Source organism: Drosophila busckii, chromosome 3R (assembly GCF_011750605.1).
Source record: "Drosophila busckii strain San Diego stock center, stock number 13000-0081.31 chromosome 3R, ASM1175060v1, whole genome shotgun sequence".
Taxonomy (NCBI): domain Eukaryota; kingdom Metazoa; phylum Arthropoda; class Insecta; order Diptera; family Drosophilidae; genus Drosophila; species Drosophila busckii.
Genome location: NC_046607.1, coordinates 16,991,130 through 17,012,731, shown reverse-complemented (window position 1 = coordinate 17,012,731; position 21,602 = coordinate 16,991,130). Strand labels below are relative to the sequence as shown.

The following is a 21,602-nucleotide window of genomic DNA, read 5'->3' as shown; positions in this document are numbered from 1 at the left end:
GCAAAACCGGTTTCATATTGTTAAATGCACAACCGAGGCAATAAATTTATCTATTGATGTTTATCTCGCAATTTCTTTGACTTATATTTGTGATTTCAAAAGAATAATTTAATTAATTGTTAGCACGTGTAAATCATAGTTTCTACATATGTTTATAAAAATTTTACGTTATCAGCTTGCGGCAGCATAAAAGCAAATAAAATAATTTGTTTTATTTCTTTTAAATTATGTCATAGTATTCAAAGCCCCAGACGATGCCTAAATGAAAGTGTTTATTTTTTCGTTTTGATATGTGTGTCAATGACTGGCAGCTGTAAAATTGATTTGAAATGCAGTCTATTAATTTGAAAATTGCTATGAACTTGAGCCGAATCATAGCATAAATTTAGTGTTTGTTATGTTAAATTAAAAAGCTTATTTTATTGCACTTGGTTCTCTTATAAATGAAGGAACTACACACTAAGCATTGCACTTGGTTGAAATTAAAAGCTAAAACAATGAGTTGGATTTACTAAACTCCAGTGGACGTCGAAACGATTGCTCCAGGTTATGCAGACGCTGCTCCAGATCATTCATGGAATTGCGTAAAGCATGCCCACGCGGCCTTAATGATATTTCCGGTGAATTTTGCATCAGATCATCTTTGACACCAGAGAATGAATGACGCACACAGGAGCTGCGCTTGTCGAATCGCGTATTCTGATAATGCGGATGCTGTTGATGATGCTGTCGATGATCACAGCTGAGGCTGCGACAATTGTGCGCCACCAGCGGCTCGTCTGTTTTCAGCGAATCCTCATAGGTGTCGCTTGAGTGCGAATAATTTAAATTGATAATGCGAAACTCTCTGATTGGACTTACCTGCTGTCTGTATGGGAATGCTGACGCAGCTCGAGCTTAGCCTTGGCATGCCGTGGACAGAGCAGCTCTGGATTGTTAATGCGCTTGGAGCTGCTGTGCTGAAAGGAGTCGGGTGAGGTTTCATACAGCTCGCGACTGCTGAGAAACTCTACGCCCGAGTCCTGGCCCGTCGAGTGCAGCGAAAACAGCGAAGTTTCATAATTGTTGCTGGCAATAAAAATAAAATATTTAATTTCTAATGTGCATATAATCGAGCTGCTTACAGATTGTTAACAGGCTGACAGGCATTATATTTGAGCACAAATGGCGCATCAGCAACAGTTGCTGCCGCAGCTGCTGCCTTGGCAATGGACTTGGGCAACGGCACATCTATGTACTCGCGCTGGCTGTGCTGCTGTTGCTGCTGACTGCAAAAGCCGACACTTGAAAAGCTGTCCATATATAGTTTAACCAGTTTGCTGGACTTACTCATTGAGATACTGATGATGTTGCTGCTGTGTGACCAGCGCCTGCTGCTGATGATGCTGATGCAGCTGCTGCTCCAGTTTCTCCGTGGCCGTCGCTGTCGACTGCGTTTGCGCCGAGGAGCAGACACTCTCGGGCAGAAAGGCGCTTTGGGGACGACGCTGGCTGCTGTTGCTGCCCTTGCTGCAGTGCTGCCGCTGCTGATGCTGGCGTCGCTGCTGTGCACGCGACTTGTTGATGCCGGCTATGGCATAGGTTAAACCGGCTTCCGAGGCGGCAAAGTCGCGCTGCGACCAAAGCTGGCTGCAAATGTAGCAGAGGATTGAGAATATTGTCAATCAACAGAGAGTTGAGAAATTGTCATTAGGCCTAATGCACAGCTAAAGCAACTGTTGCTGTTTGTTGTTGTTGTTCTAGTTGTGTTTGCTTTTGTTTTTTGTTTACAGTTAGAATTTTATGTGTTGGCAGCAACTTAGCAGCAACCAGTTTGCCCCAACAACAACAACAGCAGCAACAAGACGCTTGAGTTATGCACTTTACTTAATGATTTATTGTTGTCATGTGTGTAAAATTATATTATGGCTAATACAAGTGGAGTTTTAAGTCTTTTAGTTGCATTTTAAAGTTACCGTTTTTGTCGCAGACAAAGATAGCAACAGGCAGCCAGAATGGCGCCCAAGGCAATCAAGGCCAGCAGCAATATGGTGAGAAACTCCAGGCCGCCCATAAAGCTGCTGGCAGAGGCGTGTGTGTGTGGGCGTGGCGCCTGCCCAAATTCAGCCAGCTCAATAATGCGTGGCATGCTCTTAATGCCATCGAGTTGAAGATGTTGCAGCTGCAGTGCGTCGAGTTGCAGACCAGCCAAGGCGCTTTAAATAGAGCAATATGTTAAATTTGCATTCCAGAATTACTAGTGGGTACACTTACTCTTGTAGCTGCTCCATTTCCACAATGGCATTGCTATGCGGATCTATGGCATAGATATAGGCATTGGTGCTGCAAAAAAATTAGCATAAAATAAACAAACATTTAAAAGAAACTTAAAGATGAATATGAAAGTCAATTAGGAAAATGAATTGATAAATAAATATCAAATAGCTTAAGATTAATTAGTGTGCTGCCACTTACGCTGCTTCCAGATTCGCTGAGTTTGGCTCCAGCAGACGCACGCGCACTTCTTTGCCTATGGCGCCGCTTAGCGCTTCCATTAAGCCATCAATGCGTTGCTCCACTTCGACGGGCTCGCCGGCAACAACCAGTCGCACCTGCTTGGCTTCGTCTATAATGTAAACAAATACATTGACTATGCCGCTGCGCCCATCATCAGCGCCCATGCGATCTGTAGCCTTGACATCAAAGCCATAGATGCGCTCATCCAGCGGCAGATCGCTCAGCAGTCTGATATTGCCCGAGAGCTCATCAATGCCAAATAGCCGTGTGGGTTCATTCAGCAAGCGGTAACGTATTTCTGCATTCAAGCCCTCATCCGCATCGGAGGCATGCACACGTGTGACGGGATAACCAAAGCTGGCGCTGCGTGGCACAACAGCAACAATGGGCTGACCGTTGCCACGAAACTTGGGCGCATTGTCATTCTCATCGGCAATGCGCACAAGTATACGGCACTCGTTGGCGCTTAGACCTTCGACACGCTCATCCAGCACGGGATAAGCTACCCTCGCGTAGTTGCGTGCCTCACGCGTGAGACTGAGCCGATCCGCACGCACGCGCAGCTGATAGCGTGAGATGTGCTCGCGATCGAAGCACTTGAGCGCATAGAGCAGCATGTTCTTGGCATCGTATTCAAACGGAGGATGTGCATCCGACTCATCCAGGCCTTCTTCCAGCCACAGCGACCAGCGATAGAGCTCTGGATTAATGCCAGCTGTAAGATTCAGACGCATAACCTCAAGCGGCGCTTCGTTGTTTTCAGTTAGCTGAACATCATAGTAGGCATGCTGGAAGATGCTGATGTTGCTTGGAGGCTCTGGCTTGCTGGTGGGCGGCAGCGTAGGCTCAGTGACTGCCTGACCTTGCAGATTGATGAGCACGACAGCTGTGGCCGATAGCGAAGGACTGCCCAGATCAGAAGCTATAACTGAAACGTTTAGATGCTCATAATCATTGTAGCCGCGTATGCTGGATATAGTGCTAATGGTGCCGTCGCGTGAGTCTATCTGGAACACTGGCGCATGCAACTCCTGATGCAGTATGGAGTAAAGCACCAGACCATTGCCATTGCCAACATAATCCTTGTCTATAGCAGCCACCTGCTTGACAAACATGCCAGGCAAAGTGCTGCGATCCAAATAAGCTTTGTATATGGGCAGCATTAGGCCCCGATCGGGCACATCAGCTATGTACTTGGATGCCAGCGTTTGATCATCATAGCCTATGAACTCAGGACGATTGTCATTCACATCCAGCACATTGATTTCCACATCGACGCTGCTCGACAGACGCTGCGCAGGCGGCGCATTATCGCTGGCAATCACCTGGAAATTGTACTTGGAGCGCAGCTCACGATCGAGCTGTCCATGAATCTTCAGCACACCCGAGCTGGGCTTAATGCTAAACGGCAGCTGCGCATCACTCAAGCTGTAGCTAATGTTGGCATTCTCGCCATAGTCCATGTCCATAGCCAGCACCTGGCCCAGCACGCTGTCCTTATAATCGCCCTCGGCTGTATCAAAGCTGTACCAGCTTTTCTTAAAAGCAGGCACATGATTGTTAACATCAATGACCGTAAAGCGCAGGCAGGTGGTGTCCTTAAGTCCATCTATATCGGTAACGCTTAGATTAAGCCATATTTCCACATTGGCAGCCAAAGGATAATTAACCGATAACTCGCCGCTCAGCTTATCTATGTGAAAATGTCGGACTGCTGGCAACTTTAGCATGGGCGTGCCTGGCGCACGCTCCAGCTGCTCACCGCTCAGCTCGTAGTGCAGCTGCGCATTGCGTCCAAAGTCCTCATCACTGGCGCTTAGCTGCAACAGCTTGCTGCCCACTGGCGTATCCTCATAAATGGCAAACAGCGGACACTTGTAGCCCAGCGCGCGTTCCAAGCGTCTGCGTGTTTTAGTGCGTGGCGCAATATGCAAACTCTTCTTGTCGCCATCTCTATCCATATGCAGTCTGGGTGAGCCGGGTATATGATAAGGCGGTGGTGCAAGCATTACAGTTGCTGCCGCAGTTGCTGCTGGTGGCAGTTGCATGCCATTGCTGCTTTCCACAAAGTAAATCTCCATGTCTGTATTATACTCGCGTATTTCAACGCGTGAGTCCTTGAACACCGAAATGCGCTCAAACATAGGTCCATTGTCATTAACATCAGCGACTAAGATAGTTAGATGCGCATAGCCTGTTAGACCACCTGTATCGGTAGCTATAATCTTCAGATTATATAGCTGCTGTTTTTCGCGATCCAAGCCACGCTTGCCTGTATAACTTACTTTAAAGTAAGGCCCAGCGCTCAGCTTGAAGTTTGACTGCATAAAACTTGCATGCAGCTCTTGATATTTAAACTCATCATTCCACTGATCGGTCAGATTGAATATATTGAATGCACCTGTACTGCTGCTGGCGCTGCTGCTGGCATTAACAAACTCTATGCTAAACTGATCGCTGTAGTCGCCTTGCAGCTGCACACGAAACTGCGCATTGACGCCCTCATCCGCATCCAGAATTTGTATTGCCTGATTCAGCGACAGCTCTGTGCCCACAGCGCAGTTTTCATTAATCAGTCCCACATAGGTCAGCGCATTAAACTTGGGCGCATTGTCATTAACATCGTCCACCTTAATGTTCACCTGATAAATGCCAGCGCCACTCACCAGACCCGTGCTGTACTCCACTATAACCGTCAGCTCATAGCTCGCCTGTTGCTCGCGATCGAGTCCTATAAGCGTCAGCAGCGTGCCATCCTCTGTAATGGTTATCTTGTTCACCACTTCCTGCTGATTTGCTATAATATAGCGCAGCTTTATATTCGCATCGCCCACCAAACGTCGCGGTAGTCGACGCTTTGACTTGGCGCTGCGACTGCGGCTGTGATTTCGATTGCGACTGCGAAAGCGACTGCCCAGCGTTAAATTGTTGCTGCCACTGCCGCTGCCACTTGTCGAGCTGCTCACTGCTGTAGTCAGCTGACGATAGCTGCCCAGCTCATTATTGGCTACATTCAAAGCGTTCTTGTACATCAGCTGACCTATAATGCCGCCCACCAGATTCTCCTCTACATGAAAGTTGATGATGTTCATGTTGATTTCTCTGCAAATAAATAAAATAGCATTAATAATAAACTAGGTAACAGCAGCTCCACTTACTCGATGACAGGTCTTAGCGGCACCTTCTCAGGCTCTGGTTTGTTGACTATGTGTATGGTTAGATTGGTTATGAGCACGCCTTCATCATTAAGCTCCGGCGAGGCTATTGTAGTCAGCTGTGTAGCACTTGAGGATCGCGACATGAGCAGCGTTTGATTTGTGTTGGCAAACAGCTGAAATGATATAAATAAATAAATGTTATTAAAATTATTATACAAATAGCATTAAAGACTAATTGTGGCGCTAAATTGAAAATAAATTTGCTAAAACATATATAACAGCAGCTTACATATATCTTTTCATTCTGCCTTAGAGCTCTTTATATTATTGCTATTTATTTTGGGGCGCTCAAGCCGAAAGTTAAACCAAAGTAAACAAGCAATATTTATAATCTAGACTAACTTGCTCAAATTAGCTCAAGAGATAATATTATTAAACATATATATTGTTCATAAGTAAATGTGTAAAAAATGAACTGTTTATTATTATTATTTTAGCAACTGGCAGCGCTCTCTGCTTGTTTAAGCGCCAACAGCTCAAGAACAACTGACCTGGCTGTGGCTTCTCGCTTGCAGCCTGACCTGCTAGTCTCCCATACAGTAATAAAAGATGGGAGCGCAAGCCCTTCAGAGAGCGTGAGTGACAGCCAATGCCAATCCCCTAACCATGACAGGCAGCGCTGCTCTCATCTTTCATTTGTATGCGCTCCATCGCTCTGAGCTGCTGCAACTGAACCAGAGCGTTACTGCTTTGTTGCTTAGAGAGCGCCCATCGTAAGATGAGGGCGATGGGCTTTGTTTTCACTCAGAAACTAAGACTGCCCTTAGTCTTAGCTATACAGTCAGCTATTCAATATCACAATCTTGAGTTTACGCGCCAACCCATTAAAAAATGCTCTGGCTTCAAGTATAACTTAATTATTGATTCGTAAATTAGTTTTATGAAAATGTGTCTAATAATTCAATCAAATATTTCTAATCCTCACTTTTACTTTGAATGTATGTATCATATAATTTTTAAACAATTCAATCAATCAACTTACATAGTTAGCCACAGCTTCAAACTGATAAATCGGTCGCTTGAACTCTGCCAATTCTCTGATGACTGTGATAATGCCCGAACGCTCTTCAATGGCAAATGGCACGCCTTCCGAATATGTATGCAGCAGATCATACATAATCTCATCCTCGCCATCGTATATCAAAGTGGTGCGCACTTGACCCACCGAAGTGCCCAGCGGTGTATTGGCGCCCACCCAAAACTCATAGGGCGCGCCCACAAAATCAATGGCCTGATCATCGATGGTAGCATAAACTTCTATAGTGATCACTGCCAGCGAGAAGCGACGCTCTGAGGGATTTGTGGGCTGATCGCTGGCTTCGACAAAGACAGCAATGCGTCCACGCCTGAGCGGTCCAGACACATAAATGGTGCCGTTTTTGTTGTCCAGTCGAAAGGGTATATAGCCGCTGCCCTTAGGACGCTGCAGATCGTAGAGCAGCTGCCCATTGGGGCCCTCGTCTGGATCATGCGCTGAAACGCGACCAATCTTGGTGCCCACTGCAGCTGTGATGGGCACTTTGAACTCATAGAGATTGCCATGATCAAACTTGGGATTGTTGTCGTTGCTGTCAAGCAGCGTAATCTCCACTTGAACATGGCTGGGACCAGGCTTCTTTAGATGCTTGTCATCCAGATAGGAAGGATTGCGCTCCAGCGCTTCAACCTTTAGCTGTATAGCGCGACGCTGCTCGCGATCGAGCAAGCGATCATCTCGCACTGTTATCCAACCCGAGCGTGAATCAATGCGAAAGGCACCAGCAGCGCTTTTGTTTTCAACTAAATTATATAGAAACTCAGAGTTCTCGCCCTGGTCGCGATCAATGGCATTGACTTGGAGTACGCTAAAGCCTGTGGGCAGATTCTCGACAATGGAAATGTTATAGAAGTCGGCTTCAAACTCAGGCACGTTGTCATTTAGATCGAGAACTTCCACTTCGATGCTGTGAATAACAAATGTGATTAACTTAATTTAAGTTAGAGCTGGAGCAATGCTTACCGAGCAAGCGCTTTCTTTAGAGGATTATCCTTTTGTCTAGCCTCTAGTTGCACGACAAATGTATTGCCCGGCAAGCTCTCCTCCTCCAGATCAATCTCTTTTTGCAAATACATAACCCCATTGTGTGGATTAACTCTGAACAATTGACGCTCATTGCCAGAGATAATATCATAGACGAGCGTAGCATTTAGTGAGTCCTGATCAAAGGCCATAATGGGAGGAGCAAAGTAGAGCGGTATGCGAATGGGAGCGCCAGTCATGGGATAGAACTCATTGATGCGAGTGCGATAGACGCCCTCAGTAAACTTTGGCGGCAAGTCGTCCACATCACGCACATTGATGATAATTGTTGTATTTGCCTGATTAGCGGGCGTGCCGCGATCCCAAGCAAATATGGGCAGCTTGAACTGCCTGATGCCATTGTCAAAGTCCAGCTCACGCTTGAGTATAAGCAGCGGACGATGCGGACTCTTTAGAGCAAAGTAAGGTCTGCCATCTGCTGCAAGTTGCTCCGGCACCGTGGACATGCTGAAGTGCACCTCGGAATTGGGTGTGTTGGGCTTGTCGCGATCAAAGGCTTGCACGCCCTCAAAGATAATGCTCTCCACAGGCGTATTCTCGTCCACATCCACAACATAGGGCACATTGAGAAATTCAGGCGCATTGTCATTGACATCTTCAATGTAAACTGTGATCGAAAGAAAGCTGCCCTGTGTGCCCCACAAAATAAACAAATAAGCAACTTATTATCAACTTATATTAGCGTAGGCTAACCTCTTCCAACTTTTCATTTTTGCCAGCGCAGAGTATGCGAAACTTCAGCAGATTGCGTGGCACATCGCGATCAACGAGACGCTCCAAAGAACGCGCCAGACTAATGACCAATGTGGTTGCATTATATTCCGTTAGATTAAAGTACTTGTGATCGCCGCTGGGATCGGCGCCTTTAAGCGCCACACTGCTACGTGGATACGCTTGGAGTCTGAGTATTTCCTTGCCCACCTGCGCATCTTCGCGCAGTCGGATGAAGCGCACACCTTCGCTTTCGGACGCAACGCCGTCGAGCGAGTGAAATGTGCAGCCGCCAGAGTTTGCTATAAAGTGGAACAGTTACGGTTTAGACTTTAGAGTGACAAATTATTTACACAGAGTTTTCCCCTGAGAACCCAAAAGAAACTACAATTGAAAATCTCTGCAACGTGCGAAGCGAATTGTTGTTGGGGTAGTAGTTGGCGCTTGAGTGGCAGTTGCAATTGTTAACCGAAAAAAAAAAAACTAACTTTCTACGTTTGTCGCGTGCCCCCACCCAAGTTGCAACACGCTTTGCTGCTTGCAGCTTGTCTGGGCGTTACAGTTCCCACCCTCATGACATAATTAGCCAATTTTTTTTATTTATTTAGTTTGTTTTTCTCGATGGTTGTTGTTGCTGCCTTTTTAGGGCTATGCACAAGTTGCAGCCAAATGTGGCAGGCAGGCAGACGTTGCATTGTCAAGTCAAAGTTTTGGTTGCTCCACTGACTGATTGTCTGCCTGACTGACTGACACTTATCTGTGGGCACATTTGTTGTCGTCGTCGTTGTTGTTGTTGTTGCTGTTGATTTTATTTTTTTGTTTTGGGCACAGCGCATGCAACTAACATTGTGTCTTGTCTTTTGTCTCTGCGTTGCTTTTGTGGTTGTTGTTGTTGTTAAAGTGAAATCTGTGTGCTTGGGCTTTAGCTTATTGTTTTAGTTGCTGTTGTTACAGTTGGTCTTATTTCATATTAGATTTGCAATTGCAGTTTCTATTTACTTGCAGTTTCTAGCTCGCGGCGGTGTGAACCTTTGTGGCAGCAACACTACAACTACAATTGTGCCACAGCAAACCGGAAGTGCAGTTAAGCTAAGATTCGACTGCATTCTAAGTAAATTTGTTACCAGTTTTTAAACTAACTGTCCCACTGCACATAAAACACAGAGACACACAAACTATTTAAAAAATTAAATGTTGTTCACAGCGCCAGACACTTGGGGACCACTTTAAACATTAAGTTCAAGCGGTCAGCGTTTTATTAAGACAAGCACACACAAATTAACATTTAATTAGAACATTGCGGCACTCCACAACTTGTTTGCGTCTCTCTTTCAATGTAAAAGCGCGCAAGGTGTTTAAGCCGCACACTCCTGCCTCTGCCGCTGCTAAATAGGTTGCTGTTGCATCAACAACAACAGCAACCGTGACAACAATAAATTTGCCAATTGGTACACTGCGCGCTGATTGGCAGCGTTTATTATTGTGCAAATGATCGACGTTCACTCTTGCACTTCATAGAGAAAAGAGAGACATACATAGATAAAGACGGACGCGTATGTAAATTTAAATCGGGGTTATTTAACGGTTGCAGTCAAAAACAAGTTGCAATAAAAAATTGAGACGACAAATCAACTTAACACATAAACACACACACACACACACACACACACAGACAGGCGCTCATTAATAAGGCTAAAACAACTTTAGGCTATCCAACTTGCCTTGCACCATGCCACTTTGAGCCGCATTGCTGCCAGCAGGCAACAACAGCAGCAGCAACATGTTGCTGACTGCCAGAAATTTGCACATTTTTGTAGCACACATATCCTAAAAATAATAAACGCGTTTGCTTTTTGGCTAATCCTGCGTTTCGGTTTTGAGTTTTCGGTTTGCGTTTTGCGATTTTAAGTTTTCGAATTGTTTTGCCGACTTTCACATTGCGCACCAGCTGCCGCGTCGAACCGACGAGCCACAGACTTCACGACCAACTGACTGATGCGCCCCAACCACAATTGTAACCAAGTCAAAGCCAAGTCGAGCCAAGTTAAGCCAAGCTAGGCACACTTATGATGCGACTAGTTTTCTTTGCTTGCTTCTTTCTCTAGCTTGCAACAAGTGGCAGGAAAATGAAAATGCTGCAGCTAGCAGCGGGTGGCTCGTATCTTTGTCTAGGTCAATAGTTTGTAGCTAGTGCTGTTATTTTTTTTTCGTTTTTAAAAGCCTCAGCTGATGATGATGAGTTGTCTCCAAAATCAACCGTTGGTAGCTTTTGTTTATAGACTAATTTCAAATCAAAATCAAAAGTTAATTCAACGGAATGCAAGCCAAAGCAGCAACAGCAGCAGAAAAGAAATAACAACAACAACAACAAAAGCATTAGAGGCTTTGCTGCTTTGTAGCAATAAAAAACAATAAACAGCAAACTTATTAGCATAAAGCATAAACACGCAACTAAAGGCAAGAGCAAAGAAAAGAGCAACAATTTCCCATTCCCTTACTTTATATGTGTTATTTTTCCAGGTTAGAGACCTTACAACAAAACAAATCTCTGGCTACAAATGCGTTAAGCTGCCCATCGATGAATACAAGTTGCGACGAGGCAAGCTCAATGGACTTTTGTTGCCACTGCCACAAAAGCGTCTTAACGGTTGCTTATAAAAAAGAATGTAGCCAGGCCTGCCCCAAACTGCATTTGCTGCTGCTGCTGTTGCTGCCGCTGCTATTGCTGCTACTGGCGTCGCTGCTGCATTAATAGCCTTTACATAACACCTGAGTGGAGTTGGTCTGAACGTTCAGTCAGCCACTAAGACAATCAGCGGGCTGGAAAATTGACGCGTGCGAAGGCTTCTGTACTTAAGCTATGCTAATGCTAATAACGAGGGCAGCCACACCAGTTCTCTAGCCCCAATAAGTGAAAGCAGGAAGAAATTTTAAATTTTGCATTAGCCCAAGCTAAAGCTAATTTGTTTATATGCTAATTTGCAATTTATGCATAACAAAAGGCGCGTTGCTCAAATTCGCCAGCAACTGTTTTATATTGATTTCATTAAAAGTGATGTAATTTGAAATTCGCCAGCCAAGAAGAACAAATTAGCTTTCAGCTTGGCTGTCGTAAGCAGTGCAGCTTTCATTTATTTTTTTAATAAACGTATACAAATTAAATTGCCCAATGCATTGTTTTAAATTCAAACTGTCAACACTTATAACGAAAAATATCGCACAGCTGTTAGCAGCAGGCAGCGCTAGCTATCGATAAACGCAACAGGGCTGCTGTAACTGTTTAGCGCTGACACAAACCTAAGCGCAGCTGTTTATGCTTTGAAAAAAAAAACCGTTTAACGTTTCATATTCTCCAGCGTGAATTGCAAGATGATGACAATAAAATTGACGGCATAGGAGACGAGAAACAACCAAAAGGCATTATCCAGCTCAAAGAGGCCAAGTATTGAGAATTTCAAATGCGGCTTAAGCAGCGGCCAGCTGAGCGTTTTAGTCGGCAACGCTGCCTGCAGAAGCAACAATTTTAATAACAATTTAATTCTTTATGGAAAACTTACCTGTTGGGCATTCATAGTTGCAGGCACATAGTACAGCTCCAAGCAGCGACTGCGCAGACGTTGATGCTGCAGCTGGCAGACATAGGCGACCAATATAAGCGCATATAGTTGTATTGCAACAATCAGGCAATAGTTCGATATAGTCAGCGGCACGCCGTGTTGAGCCACAAAGTACGACATATAGGCATACATATTGGCCAGGATGTTGATGAAGCTGCCCAGCACTAGCAGCAGCATGCCAGGCTGAAAAACGGAGACAAATTGCTCGAAAATACGCAGCAAATGTTGCTCGCGTTGCCAGCAGCGTTGCACTTGCAACTCATGTTGCAGTTGTCGTATATGCGTCAGCAGCAGCAGCAGCGCGCCAAAGATGCCATTGCCAAAGACGCTGCTCACGTGTTGCACATACAACTGCACGCTGTAGGCCAACAGTTGCAGCCAAGGCAGACGTGCGGCATTTTGTTGCAAGAACGGCACATTGCAGAGCAGCTCATATAGCGATAGCAACATTTTGGCCCAGAGCAGCAGCGTGGCACACCAGCCAAGCCCAACACGTTGTTGCAGCTTCACCAAGCTGTTGATCAACTTGGCCAAGCGTTGACGTTGCCACAAGTGCGCGCCCAGCAGCGCCAACGAGATTCCCAAATCGCCAGCCATTGTGCCCAGAGCTATGTGTCTGAAGAGCGACGAATGTTGCACGTTGGTGGCCTCGTACAAGGACACACTTTGTTGCAGCAACAGCGGGGAGAGCGCCAGCAGTATCAGCCACTTGATTGCAGCGCTTGTGGTCACCAGGCGGCTGCAGCGTGCGCCACGCCCACGCGCATAGCTAATGGGCGCCAGTGTGAGAAGCTGCCATTGCCGCAGCAACAACTGCAAAGCGCCAATGTGTGGCAAGCGTGGCATGTTCAAGGCAACTAAAGCAAAAGCTTGTAATATAAACAACTGTAGCTATCTATAGCAGTTATTGTTATAGTTTATGTAGAAATAGTTGTATATGTGCTTGTTATCTAGCCCAGAGGGAATTAGAGCAATTGTAGATAAGTGCCAAAACACGATCGATAGTTACAGATAGCGCCGAATGCAGTGGCAAACATTATTATTAACACAAATCGCGCTGTACAGCAAATAATTTCAAATGCAAAAACATGGCATAAGCTTATAAATAATTTACACGCAGCACAGCAGTTGCTACAAGTGGCGCTTAGTGAGTGTTTACTGTATATAACCAACGACTGACTCAAGCAGCTGCATTTAGTTTTTAGGTTTAACGCGCAATGCAAAAGTTTTGGTTAGAGTGCATAGAAAGTTTGGCATTTCCTTCATTTGGTTGAGCGCTTCGTTTTTGGTATTGGATTGATACTCATAGGCCACTTTTCTATTTACAGCGGTACACAAGCGCAGCATGTCCATGCCCTGAGCTTGACTTGCCTCATTGGCAGCTGCTTCATCCAGCACGCGGCACAAGCTTTGAATAAACCAGGAGCCATCATCCACATTGCGAAATGAAAAGTATTCTGTTGGGATTGACAATTTAATTAGTTGTTATATTTAATATATAAGTGCTACTTACTATCAAAGGTGGAGTAAAACACCAGCATGTCTGCTGTGCTGGGTATGGCATAGGTTATATGCTGTGGCTTCTCTGCAGGCGCTGGACCCAGATCGCGTGTCATGACCGAGAATGTTGTAAACTCCACAGCCTTTTCCAAGTTCTCTCCACGACAGGCTTGTATAAAGAAAAGCTTTGGCTTGTTCACCAGCGACTTACAGCTGTCGCCTAGAAAAGGATTCCACAGACGCTCCACTGGATATGACATATCCTGCAATAATATTTCACATTTAACGCAACTTGTGTAATTCGCTTAAAGCTCTTACTTTGGCATAGACCTTGCCCTCTGAGCCGTGAGACATGACAACGAGCGCAAAGCAATCGTTCTGGCTATGATCTTCACGTGCCACTAAACAAAAGATCATAAATTAGTTATAGCAATCACTCTTTGTTTACTTTATAAACAATTACTCACCCTCTTTGAGCAAATCGTTGATTTCAGCAAAGCTTAGATCATTATAGGGACGCACATCGAAGCCATAAGCTTGCAGACTTCGCTGCACATCATCGCGATCGCGTTCGGTGCCCACTCGCTGCTTTTGTCCCTTGACATCCTTGTGATTCAGTATGATGGCAATGCCTGCGCGCTGGCAGTTCTCGTAGGTGTCATCGCTGGTGGGGCGGGAGATGATGATGCGCTTCAGATCCGCCTCGGAGGTGGGCGTGCGGGCGGTTTGTGTCGCATCCGCTTTGTCTTTCTTGTGCTTGTTCTTCTTGCCGAAAAGCGAAAAGTCCGTCTCGTCCATGTTGCTAGTTAACCAACTTGTGACTAATACCAAAAATATCAAATGCGAAAAAGCTCGCAGCGTGTTAAGCTTATGCCTGTCAGCTGGTTTTATCTTATCAATGCAGCTTCATTATCAGTTGCGCTATCTCACTCACACTCTCTTTCGCTTTTTTTTCGTTGACATTTTTGTGCCTGTCTAGTCGTTGATTAGCCTGCTCCAAGGGAAGTTCAGTTTATTGCCGGCAATTGGCAGCTAATAAAATGAGTTTTCAGTTTCAGCACAAGACAATTCGATTTGGGCGACAAATCACGCCCACAAAAAGGACAAATCACACCATCAACAAACGCTCCCCTCAGCTGTCAAAGTCAGAGCGCGCGCCATAACTTAGGGCTCCCCCAAATTCGAGTGACGTCGTCGTCGTTGCTTGTGGAAATTACAAACATCCGTTTCAGTACTATTAATGTGTTTTCTATAATTCGCAATCGCAATACGCAAAATGTACAAGCTGTAAAAACATTATTATACTCGCTAAAGTCACAGGGCGTCAAACTTTTGCAACGCAATTCAAATTTTACACGCACACAAAGCAACGGAAACCGGAAATGAGTATGGCACCCAAAGAGTAGCATCCACAGTATCCACTGTACTTGCTACGCAACAAACCAAACCGTTGGAGTTGCAAGCAAAATACTCAGAGCGGCGGCTTAAGAGCAACGAATTGCGTGGGCGCCTAAGAGAGCGACCTAACATTGCGAGAGCGGAACGCGTGGCAATTGAAACATAGCCATACAGATAATGCTACTGCCCGGCTAATTAAAGTTTGATATGTTGCGGAATGTTTTGATATGGCTCAACAAGAATTCTTTACTAATTTAATCTACTAATAAGTTTGCATATTAAGCAATTAATGTTTATGTAGCGCACACACAGTTGTTGCTACATACATACATACATAGTATATGTATAGCCCGCTGAGCCACGCCGCCAATTTTTGACTTTACTGACGAGCCGCCGCCAAACAATGAAGAAAACGGCGAGACGGCGCCTTAAAAATTCCTTTTGAACAGCTTTAAAATAATTTATTTAATAAATAAAATTGATATATTGCGTTTAAAGTGACACTCTTTAAATAATAAATTACTCGTTGGTATTGAAAACCAAAGTCTATAAAAAATGACAGTTTCAAATGATATATTTTTTAAAGTCAAAAAGGAAAATTTGATTTAATAACTGCATACGCTGCCGGCCGCCGACACATAACGGCGTAAGCCAGTTCTCTCTGCCGCCAACGGCGCCGCCGAAACAAACTCAATCGCAATGAACACTGAGCATTGTTAATGGTTTCAGTTCTTGTATTGCTGATTATAAATAGTTAATGCATAATATTTATAATTTAAACATTTAGGCAATATGAATATAGTTATCATATAAAGTTATTGCATTAAATTATACGTATGCGCACCACTGTGCCTTGCGAACAACCCTGTAGTTCTAAATGTAGCGTTACTTTAGCAACGCAACGTGCAGTTCAGTCTACTGGAACATGGGAAAACATTGAAATGGTAAAGCGCTAGCAGAACTGCAGGGCCATATGCAGAAGCAGCAGCAGCAACACATTGGTTTCATTTCCAGTGTTCTTTTTCAGTTTTTCGTAGACTTTCATTGCGAGCAGACGTGTGCCAGTTTGTTAACGGCATTGAGAGCGCCAGAATCATTTGAGTGCGCGAGTGATTTGTAACTGTGTGTGTGTTAGTTCAAGTGAGTGGAGTGTATCGCGAATAATTCGCCTGCAGCAGCAGCAGCAGCAGCAGCCGTCCAAGCAATTGGAAGCTGGAGACGGGAGACCTGGGCGCTGCCTTTTACTTCTTGTGGCGCGTTGTTTTCATTTAACGATTGTTGTTGTTGGCGCTTTGATTAAAGAGGCCCAGCAAATATAAATAAAGTAAAAAATACACGAAAGCAACAGCAAAAGCAGCAAACCAAAACAAAACAAAAGCTTTAACAACACGAAATTGTGTAAAAGTGTTGTGTGCTTCAAAAATACAAAATTGTAATTCTTGTGGCATTTTGGAAATTAAATTACGTTAAGTGCATAAACCAGGCGAAGCAGAAGCAGCAGAAGCACAACAGCATCAATAACAGGCGAAAGCAATAAAAGGAGAAAAGCAAAAGGTGCAAGCGCAAAGTACGTAAAAGAGATTGAGTGCATACCAAAATGTAAATATGCATGTGTGTGCAGCAGCAAGACTGTGTATGTGTGTATATGTGTGTGTGTTTACATGTTTAAACATAATGAGCGGGTTTACCCTTGTATGCACGACCACGACAAATGTTGAATGCAAGACGTGGACAACAATAAATAAATGTTGTTGTTTTTGTTTTTTTTTTTGTTAGTTGGTTGGTTGGGTGGTGGGTTGGCAATTGACAAAAGCAGGCATACGGCAAATCAAATCCACAAGCAAATCCAAATTCAAATCCAAAGCAGCTTTTTCATAGCCAAAAGGGAAGCAGCAGATGAAAAGAAAGCAAACAACAAAAACAACGACAGATGCAAATGCCAAAGCAAAGGCGCAACAGCAACAACAACAACAAGTCGCTGCTGCTGCTGCGCCGCTGCTCTGCTGCATGAAGTGAGCAAATTTAATGAACTGTCTTAAATTACTTAACGGCAGTGGCAGCGGCAGCGGCAGCGGCTACCTGGCACCTGGCTCAACAAATATTTAACATACTTTACGACAAGCTGGAGCTGACCAGAAGCATCCCGGTCATGTCGGCACTTGTCTAGCCAAAAATATTTATGTTGCTCTTGTTGTTGTTGCTGCTCCAAAGGTTGCGCATTTTGTGCCACACGCGCAGACAGAAGCGACGCCGACCCTTTTATGCTCCCTGGGGCAATTGGCCTGGGCTGTTGGAATATTTTTTCAGCATTTTTTTTTTTTTATGAACTTTGCTTTTATTAAATATGTAAGCTTTGCCCAGCTTGGGTGTCAAAGGAGCACGCGGCGGGGTGTCTTGGGGCTGCTTTGATGTTGCGACTTGCATGCGGGCGCGTTGGGCAAACAAACATTAATTGTAACTGTAAATGGCGTGAAATGCTTGAATGAATGAATACACTGAATGAACGAGTGAATGAGTGAGTGAGTGAGTGAGTGAATGAATGACAGTCAAGTGGAGCGACTGCGGCGGCAACTGAAAATTGCGTCAAGTGACAATTTTGATGAACTCAACAAAACACTTGACAGGTGGCGTGGGCGGCAGGGGGCGGGGCGCTGCTACAGACTCGTGCAATAAACGAAATTATGACGCTAAATTGAACACGACGAAACAGCCAAAGAGCAACACTACGCCAAATGATAGTTAAAAGCAGCGAGTGGCGGAGTGCGGCGCGTTCGACGGGGCGGCTGCTTTATTTTCGAAAAGCAACAGAGCCATTCGCTTGACCCACCACGAGACCCCCCCAATCGCAGCATTTGAAAATTTAACGCGCGAATGAGCCAAAGCAACAGCAATCAGCCGTAAGGGCAGACTGAAGAGCAAGGGCCAGGGCAAGGGGCAGGAGATTGGGCAGTTCCTGGGAGTCGACAATTGTGCACGGGTGTTGATAACAACGAACTGCTGCTGCTGCTGCTGGCTGCGAACATTTGCGCCGCATAACAATAAAAGTCATAATAATAATAACAGACATAGAAAATACGGAAATGATGTTTTCGATGCTGTTCGAGGGTTGGCTCTTCACACTCGGAACACTCGCGTCAAAGGGTTGGCGGATGCGTCGGTCTAGTTTAGTTGCCACCGCAAGAGCGGAAGGTGAAAATTAAGAAATTAGCGTGTAGATCCCAGCGGGCAACTGGTAACTGTGAACTGGGAGTACTGGGAGCAGCACACAAATTGCCAGACGCTCACTTTAACTTAATTATATAAACGAGATAGAGCGCTGCTCGGCGGCTTGCTAGGCTTGCAAATTAAATGAGCTAAATGCATTTAAGGCTTAAAAGCCGCCACCGTTGCCAAGCCACAAATCAGCGCAGCAGCAGCAGCAGCAGCAACTGCATGAGTCAGCAATGAGCAAAAGCTAAAGTAAAGTATGTAATCCCAGCAACCACAAAGCAATTATGCTGCTGCTGCTCCAGCCTGGCAAAAGGTACAAAGGCGACATCTTGTCAAGCTGCAGAAATATTACACATGAAGTTCGCAGAGAGAGAAGCGACAGGTTGCAACCACATAAAGCTTTGAGTGCAAATTTAAATTGCCTCAGCACACAAAGCGACAAAGAGAGATTGAGAGTGAGACAGAGAGAGAGAGAGAGAGAGAGGAGAGAGAGAGAGAGAGAGACGAGAGAGACGAGTGAGTTGCTGGGAGAGAGGAGAGATGGGAGAGAGAGAGACTGAGAGAGAGGAGAGAGAGAGAGAGAGAGAGAGAGAGAGCGAAACCGACTGTGGACTGTGACTTTTCGAGGTCTGAAAAGACTAAAAACAGTGACCACAAACACATGCAATGTGGGCTTTGGATATCAAACAGTGTTGCCAGATGTTGCGGCTAACAAATAAGCTAAATGCTGAGTAAAAATAAGTTAGTCACTACTTAAGCTCGCAACTTTACACTGAAGCATATGAAATGTTCTTAGTTTGTACTAAATTGTTAATATTTTGCAAGCTTAACTCTTATTTGAATTCACACAATTCCCCCTTGGTTTTAAAATAAATGAACGATCTCATAACAAGAAAGAAGCTTCTATATTCTATTCTATATTCCATACTTTATTCTATTCCATAGTTTATTCTATTCTCTATTCAATTTTATACTTTATACTATTCAATATTCTTTAAATAACAAATTCACGATCATATGCAGAAAGTTTTGCTTAAAAAACGAAAAAATATAGTTGCTATATTCTTGTGCTTATAAAATATATTTCATGGAAATTTCAAAAATATTTTGTAGTAGAAAGTTTAATTATTATATAAATAAAACACGCGACAGTTTAACTTTTAACACGTTTATTTTATTATGCAGTTTGTCAAGAAGAAGAACCATCATCTGCTGTACTTACCGACTAAGTTATTCTACTTTATTGTATATTTTAAAGCTAGAATTAATACTCTATTATTATTATCAAGCTGAGTCTGTAGTCTGGTCTACTACAATTTTTATTTATTATTAAAATATGTTGAATTTGATGCTTTAAATAATTTAGATTTTTAAATAATCTAGATCTAGTGCCTGAAATAAGCTAAACTGTCAGCACTGACGGACTGTGACGACTTCTCGAGGTCTGAAAAGACTAAAAACAGTGACCACATATGCAATGTGCACTCTCTCCCTCCCTCTCTCTCTCTCTCTTACTCTCAATCAACGGTGCATTGATGCGTATGCTTGATTAGTGGGCCCTTTGCCAGCCTCTGGGCTATTGCAGCAGTCTCTGTATGGCTGGTCGGCCATGCAGTCGGCTTATCACCGTAGCAACCCTATTAAGCTGGCAGGGATTCAAGACAAGCATAATAGGCGCGCAGGTAGACGCTGTGGCTCAATTCAATTTAATGCTACTATAGAATTGCATTAAAACCAATTTATATTATGCTTAGCTTAACTGCAGTGCGTTAATAACTCTGAGCACTAAACTTTAATTGCTTTGGCTTTAAGTCGGGGCGCTATTTGCTTTGGCCAAAGTCAACAGTGTGCTGCTGCTGCTGCTCGGCTGCAATTTGTGCCTAAGCACTGTGCAGTGGCTAGCCCCAAGCCATGACCATGATGAGCTTGCCGCTTGGCCACAGGCGCTTGTGGACGACCTTTTGAACGGAGCCGCGCGCACTTGCAGCGCAACTGCTGGACTCATTCATAAAAACACACGCAATGTCTGTCTGGCCAGCCAGCCAGCAAGGTGGTGCTGCAGCTGTTGGGTGGGTGTGGGTGTGGCTAGTCCAAGTGCAAGGTTAGCGTCTATTGTGTCTATGGCTTGTCTCACAGCTCTGTGCAGTTAAGCGCTTAGCTGCGTGTAACTTTATAGTGTTTAACAAACTTACTCACGAGCTGGCAAGTGTGGCAAGCACACACACACACATATAGACAGGTGTGTGTGTGCTGCTTTGACTAAGTGTCGTGTGTGCCAGCTGCAAATAGAGCAGAGCAGCATATTGTAAGCATAATGGCAAAAGTTATCGCTACATCACTCGCTCTTGCTACAAAAGAAAAAAAAAGATGCGCTCTTAAGCTAACCAACTCGCTCTCACTCTCTACTTCGCTCTCTCTCACTCTTCTGTAGCTTACTTACTTTGCTTTTATTACTGTTTAACTGGCTTCCGCAAAAGTTTGCCATGTGTGGCATCATATGTATTTAAAATCCACCAGGTGTCCCTTTTCTCTCACTCTCTCTCTCACACTCTGTATGTGTGTGTGTGCTGCTCGTTATTGTTAATTACTGCTGCTGTAGTATGCTTAACATTATTGCTTGCTTACTCAATTACTTCAACGAGCAATTGCTTTATTATTTAATTGAGCATTTATTTCAAAATTGTTGCATTTTATTTATTTGCATGAAATCTTTGGCTGCCCAAACTTGCAGTTGAATAACTTTTGTGTTTTGACTATAGACGCTGTAAAAAAATTATATAGTTATATAGTTTAGTTGTAGCAATCGGTAATCGTTAAGTTCTATAATAAAAATTAATTAAATGCATGCATGATTAATGGCTTAGTTGTAGCTTAAGTTTAATATGCAGCGATCAAACGTTATAATTTAATTAAATAGGCTTAACATTTGTTTTTTATATATAATTGCTAGGTTATTAATCGTTTTAATACTTGAATTTTGCTTTAATGTACAGCGTCTAACACTGTCGACTATACACAACAATGCCTGGCAAATTTTATTTTATTTTTGTTGTTGTTCAAAGCTTTAACTATGTTGCCTGTGTATTTAATTTAACTAACTATGTTTGAAGCCCAGCAGGGCCAACTCTTTAAACAGAGTAAAAACTGCTGCTTACACTTGCATAAATATGTGTGTGTGTGTGTGTTGCAGTGACGGCTGCTGCATCAGCAACAAAGAAAACTCAAACACACACACACAGCCACACAGACTAGAGTTGTTTGCTATGTTTTTTACTCGCTTAGCTGCATGTAAAATGAACAACCAATAAGGAGAGCCTGACAGAGAGAAAAACAGAGAGACGAGTGAGTTGAGTTGTGTGGTGGGGAGGGGCA

The 21,602-nt window shown here is 44.1% G+C and overlaps 4 protein-coding genes across 14 annotated transcripts in view; 1 reads left to right on the top strand and 3 right to left on the bottom strand.

Annotated features, from left to right (window-relative positions):
- Nucleotides 1-454: 454 nt before the first annotated feature.
- LOC108601360 (cadherin-89D) lies at nt 455-10,287 on the bottom strand. The gene is made up of 12 exons (XM_017989260.1): nt 10,227-10,287; nt 8,488-8,807; nt 7,714-8,423; nt 6,697-7,657; nt 5,655-5,827; nt 2,455-5,598; nt 2,254-2,322; nt 1,956-2,195; nt 1,330-1,629; nt 1,125-1,268; nt 862-1,068; nt 455-808 (listed from the first exon to the last, which is right to left on the bottom strand). Exons 1-12 carry the CDS (start codon nt 10,285-10,287, stop codon nt 490-492), a joined length of 6,648 nt encoding a protein of 2,215 aa, XP_017844749.1. The 3' UTR covers nt 455-489.
- Nucleotides 10,288-11,675: 1,388 nt separating this feature from the next.
- LOC108602669 (putative gustatory receptor 89a) lies at nt 11,676-12,968 on the bottom strand. The gene is made up of 2 exons (XM_017990814.1): nt 12,063-12,968; nt 11,676-12,011 (listed from the first exon to the last, which is right to left on the bottom strand). The coding sequence occupies exons 1-2, from the start codon at nt 12,966-12,968 to the stop codon at nt 11,841-11,843; spliced, it is 1,077 nt and encodes a 358-aa protein (XP_017846303.1). The 3' UTR covers nt 11,676-11,840.
- A 159-nt stretch (nt 12,969-13,127) lies between these two features.
- LOC108602193 (caspase-7) lies at nt 13,128-14,436 on the bottom strand. The gene is made up of 4 exons (XM_017990241.1): nt 14,090-14,436; nt 13,941-14,023; nt 13,636-13,885; nt 13,128-13,579 (listed from the first exon to the last, which is right to left on the bottom strand). The coding sequence occupies exons 1-4, from the start codon at nt 14,418-14,420 to the stop codon at nt 13,317-13,319; spliced, it is 927 nt and encodes a 308-aa protein (XP_017845730.1). The 5' UTR covers nt 14,421-14,436; the 3' UTR covers nt 13,128-13,316.
- A 1,628-nt stretch (nt 14,437-16,064) lies between these two features.
- The window catches only part of LOC108603813 (collagen alpha chain CG42342), a 52,268-nt gene continuing 46,730 nt past the window's right edge, over nt 16,065-21,602 (top strand). For 5 of the 11 annotated variants that reach the window (XM_017992924.1, XM_017992922.1, XM_017992923.1 and 2 more), the window contains exon 1: nt 16,380-16,587. The gene's annotated coding sequence lies outside the window, so the exon portion shown is untranslated. Of the gene's footprint in view, nt 16,161-16,379; nt 16,588-21,602 lie in introns of those variants that run through there. The other 6 variants (XM_017992929.1, XM_017992926.1, XM_017992930.1 and 3 more) reach the window with 2 other exon arrangements.

Coding starts and splice junctions, on each gene's coding strand:
- LOC108601360 (XM_017989260.1), bottom strand. CDS start 10,287: ATGTTGCTGCTGCTGTTGTTGCCTGCTGGCAGCAATGCGGCTCAAAGT. Junction 2,323..2,454: donor TCAGCGAATCTGGAAGCAGC/GTAAGTGGCAGC, acceptor ATTTTTTTGCAG/CACCAATGCCTATATCTATG. Junction 1,069..1,124: donor TGTCAGCCTGTTAACAATCT/GTAAGCAGCTCG, acceptor TTTTATTGCCAG/CAACAATTATGAAACTTCGC.
- LOC108602193 (XM_017990241.1), bottom strand. CDS start 14,420: ATGGACGAGACGGACTTTTCGCTTTTCGGCAAGAAGAACAAGCACAAG. Junction 13,886..13,940: donor AGGGCAAGGTCTATGCCAAA/GTAAGAGCTTTA, acceptor ATATTATTGCAG/GATATGTCATATCCAGTGGA. Junction 13,580..13,635: donor GTTTTACTCCACCTTTGATA/GTAAGTAGCACT, acceptor CAATCCCAACAG/AATACTTTTCATTTCGCAAT.
- LOC108602669 (XM_017990814.1), bottom strand. CDS start 12,968: ATGCCACGCTTGCCACACATTGGCGCTTTGCAGTTGTTGCTGCGGCAA. Junction 12,012..12,062: donor CAACTATGAATGCCCAACAG/GTAAGTTTTCCA, acceptor TTGCTTCTGCAG/GCAGCGTTGCCGACTAAAAC.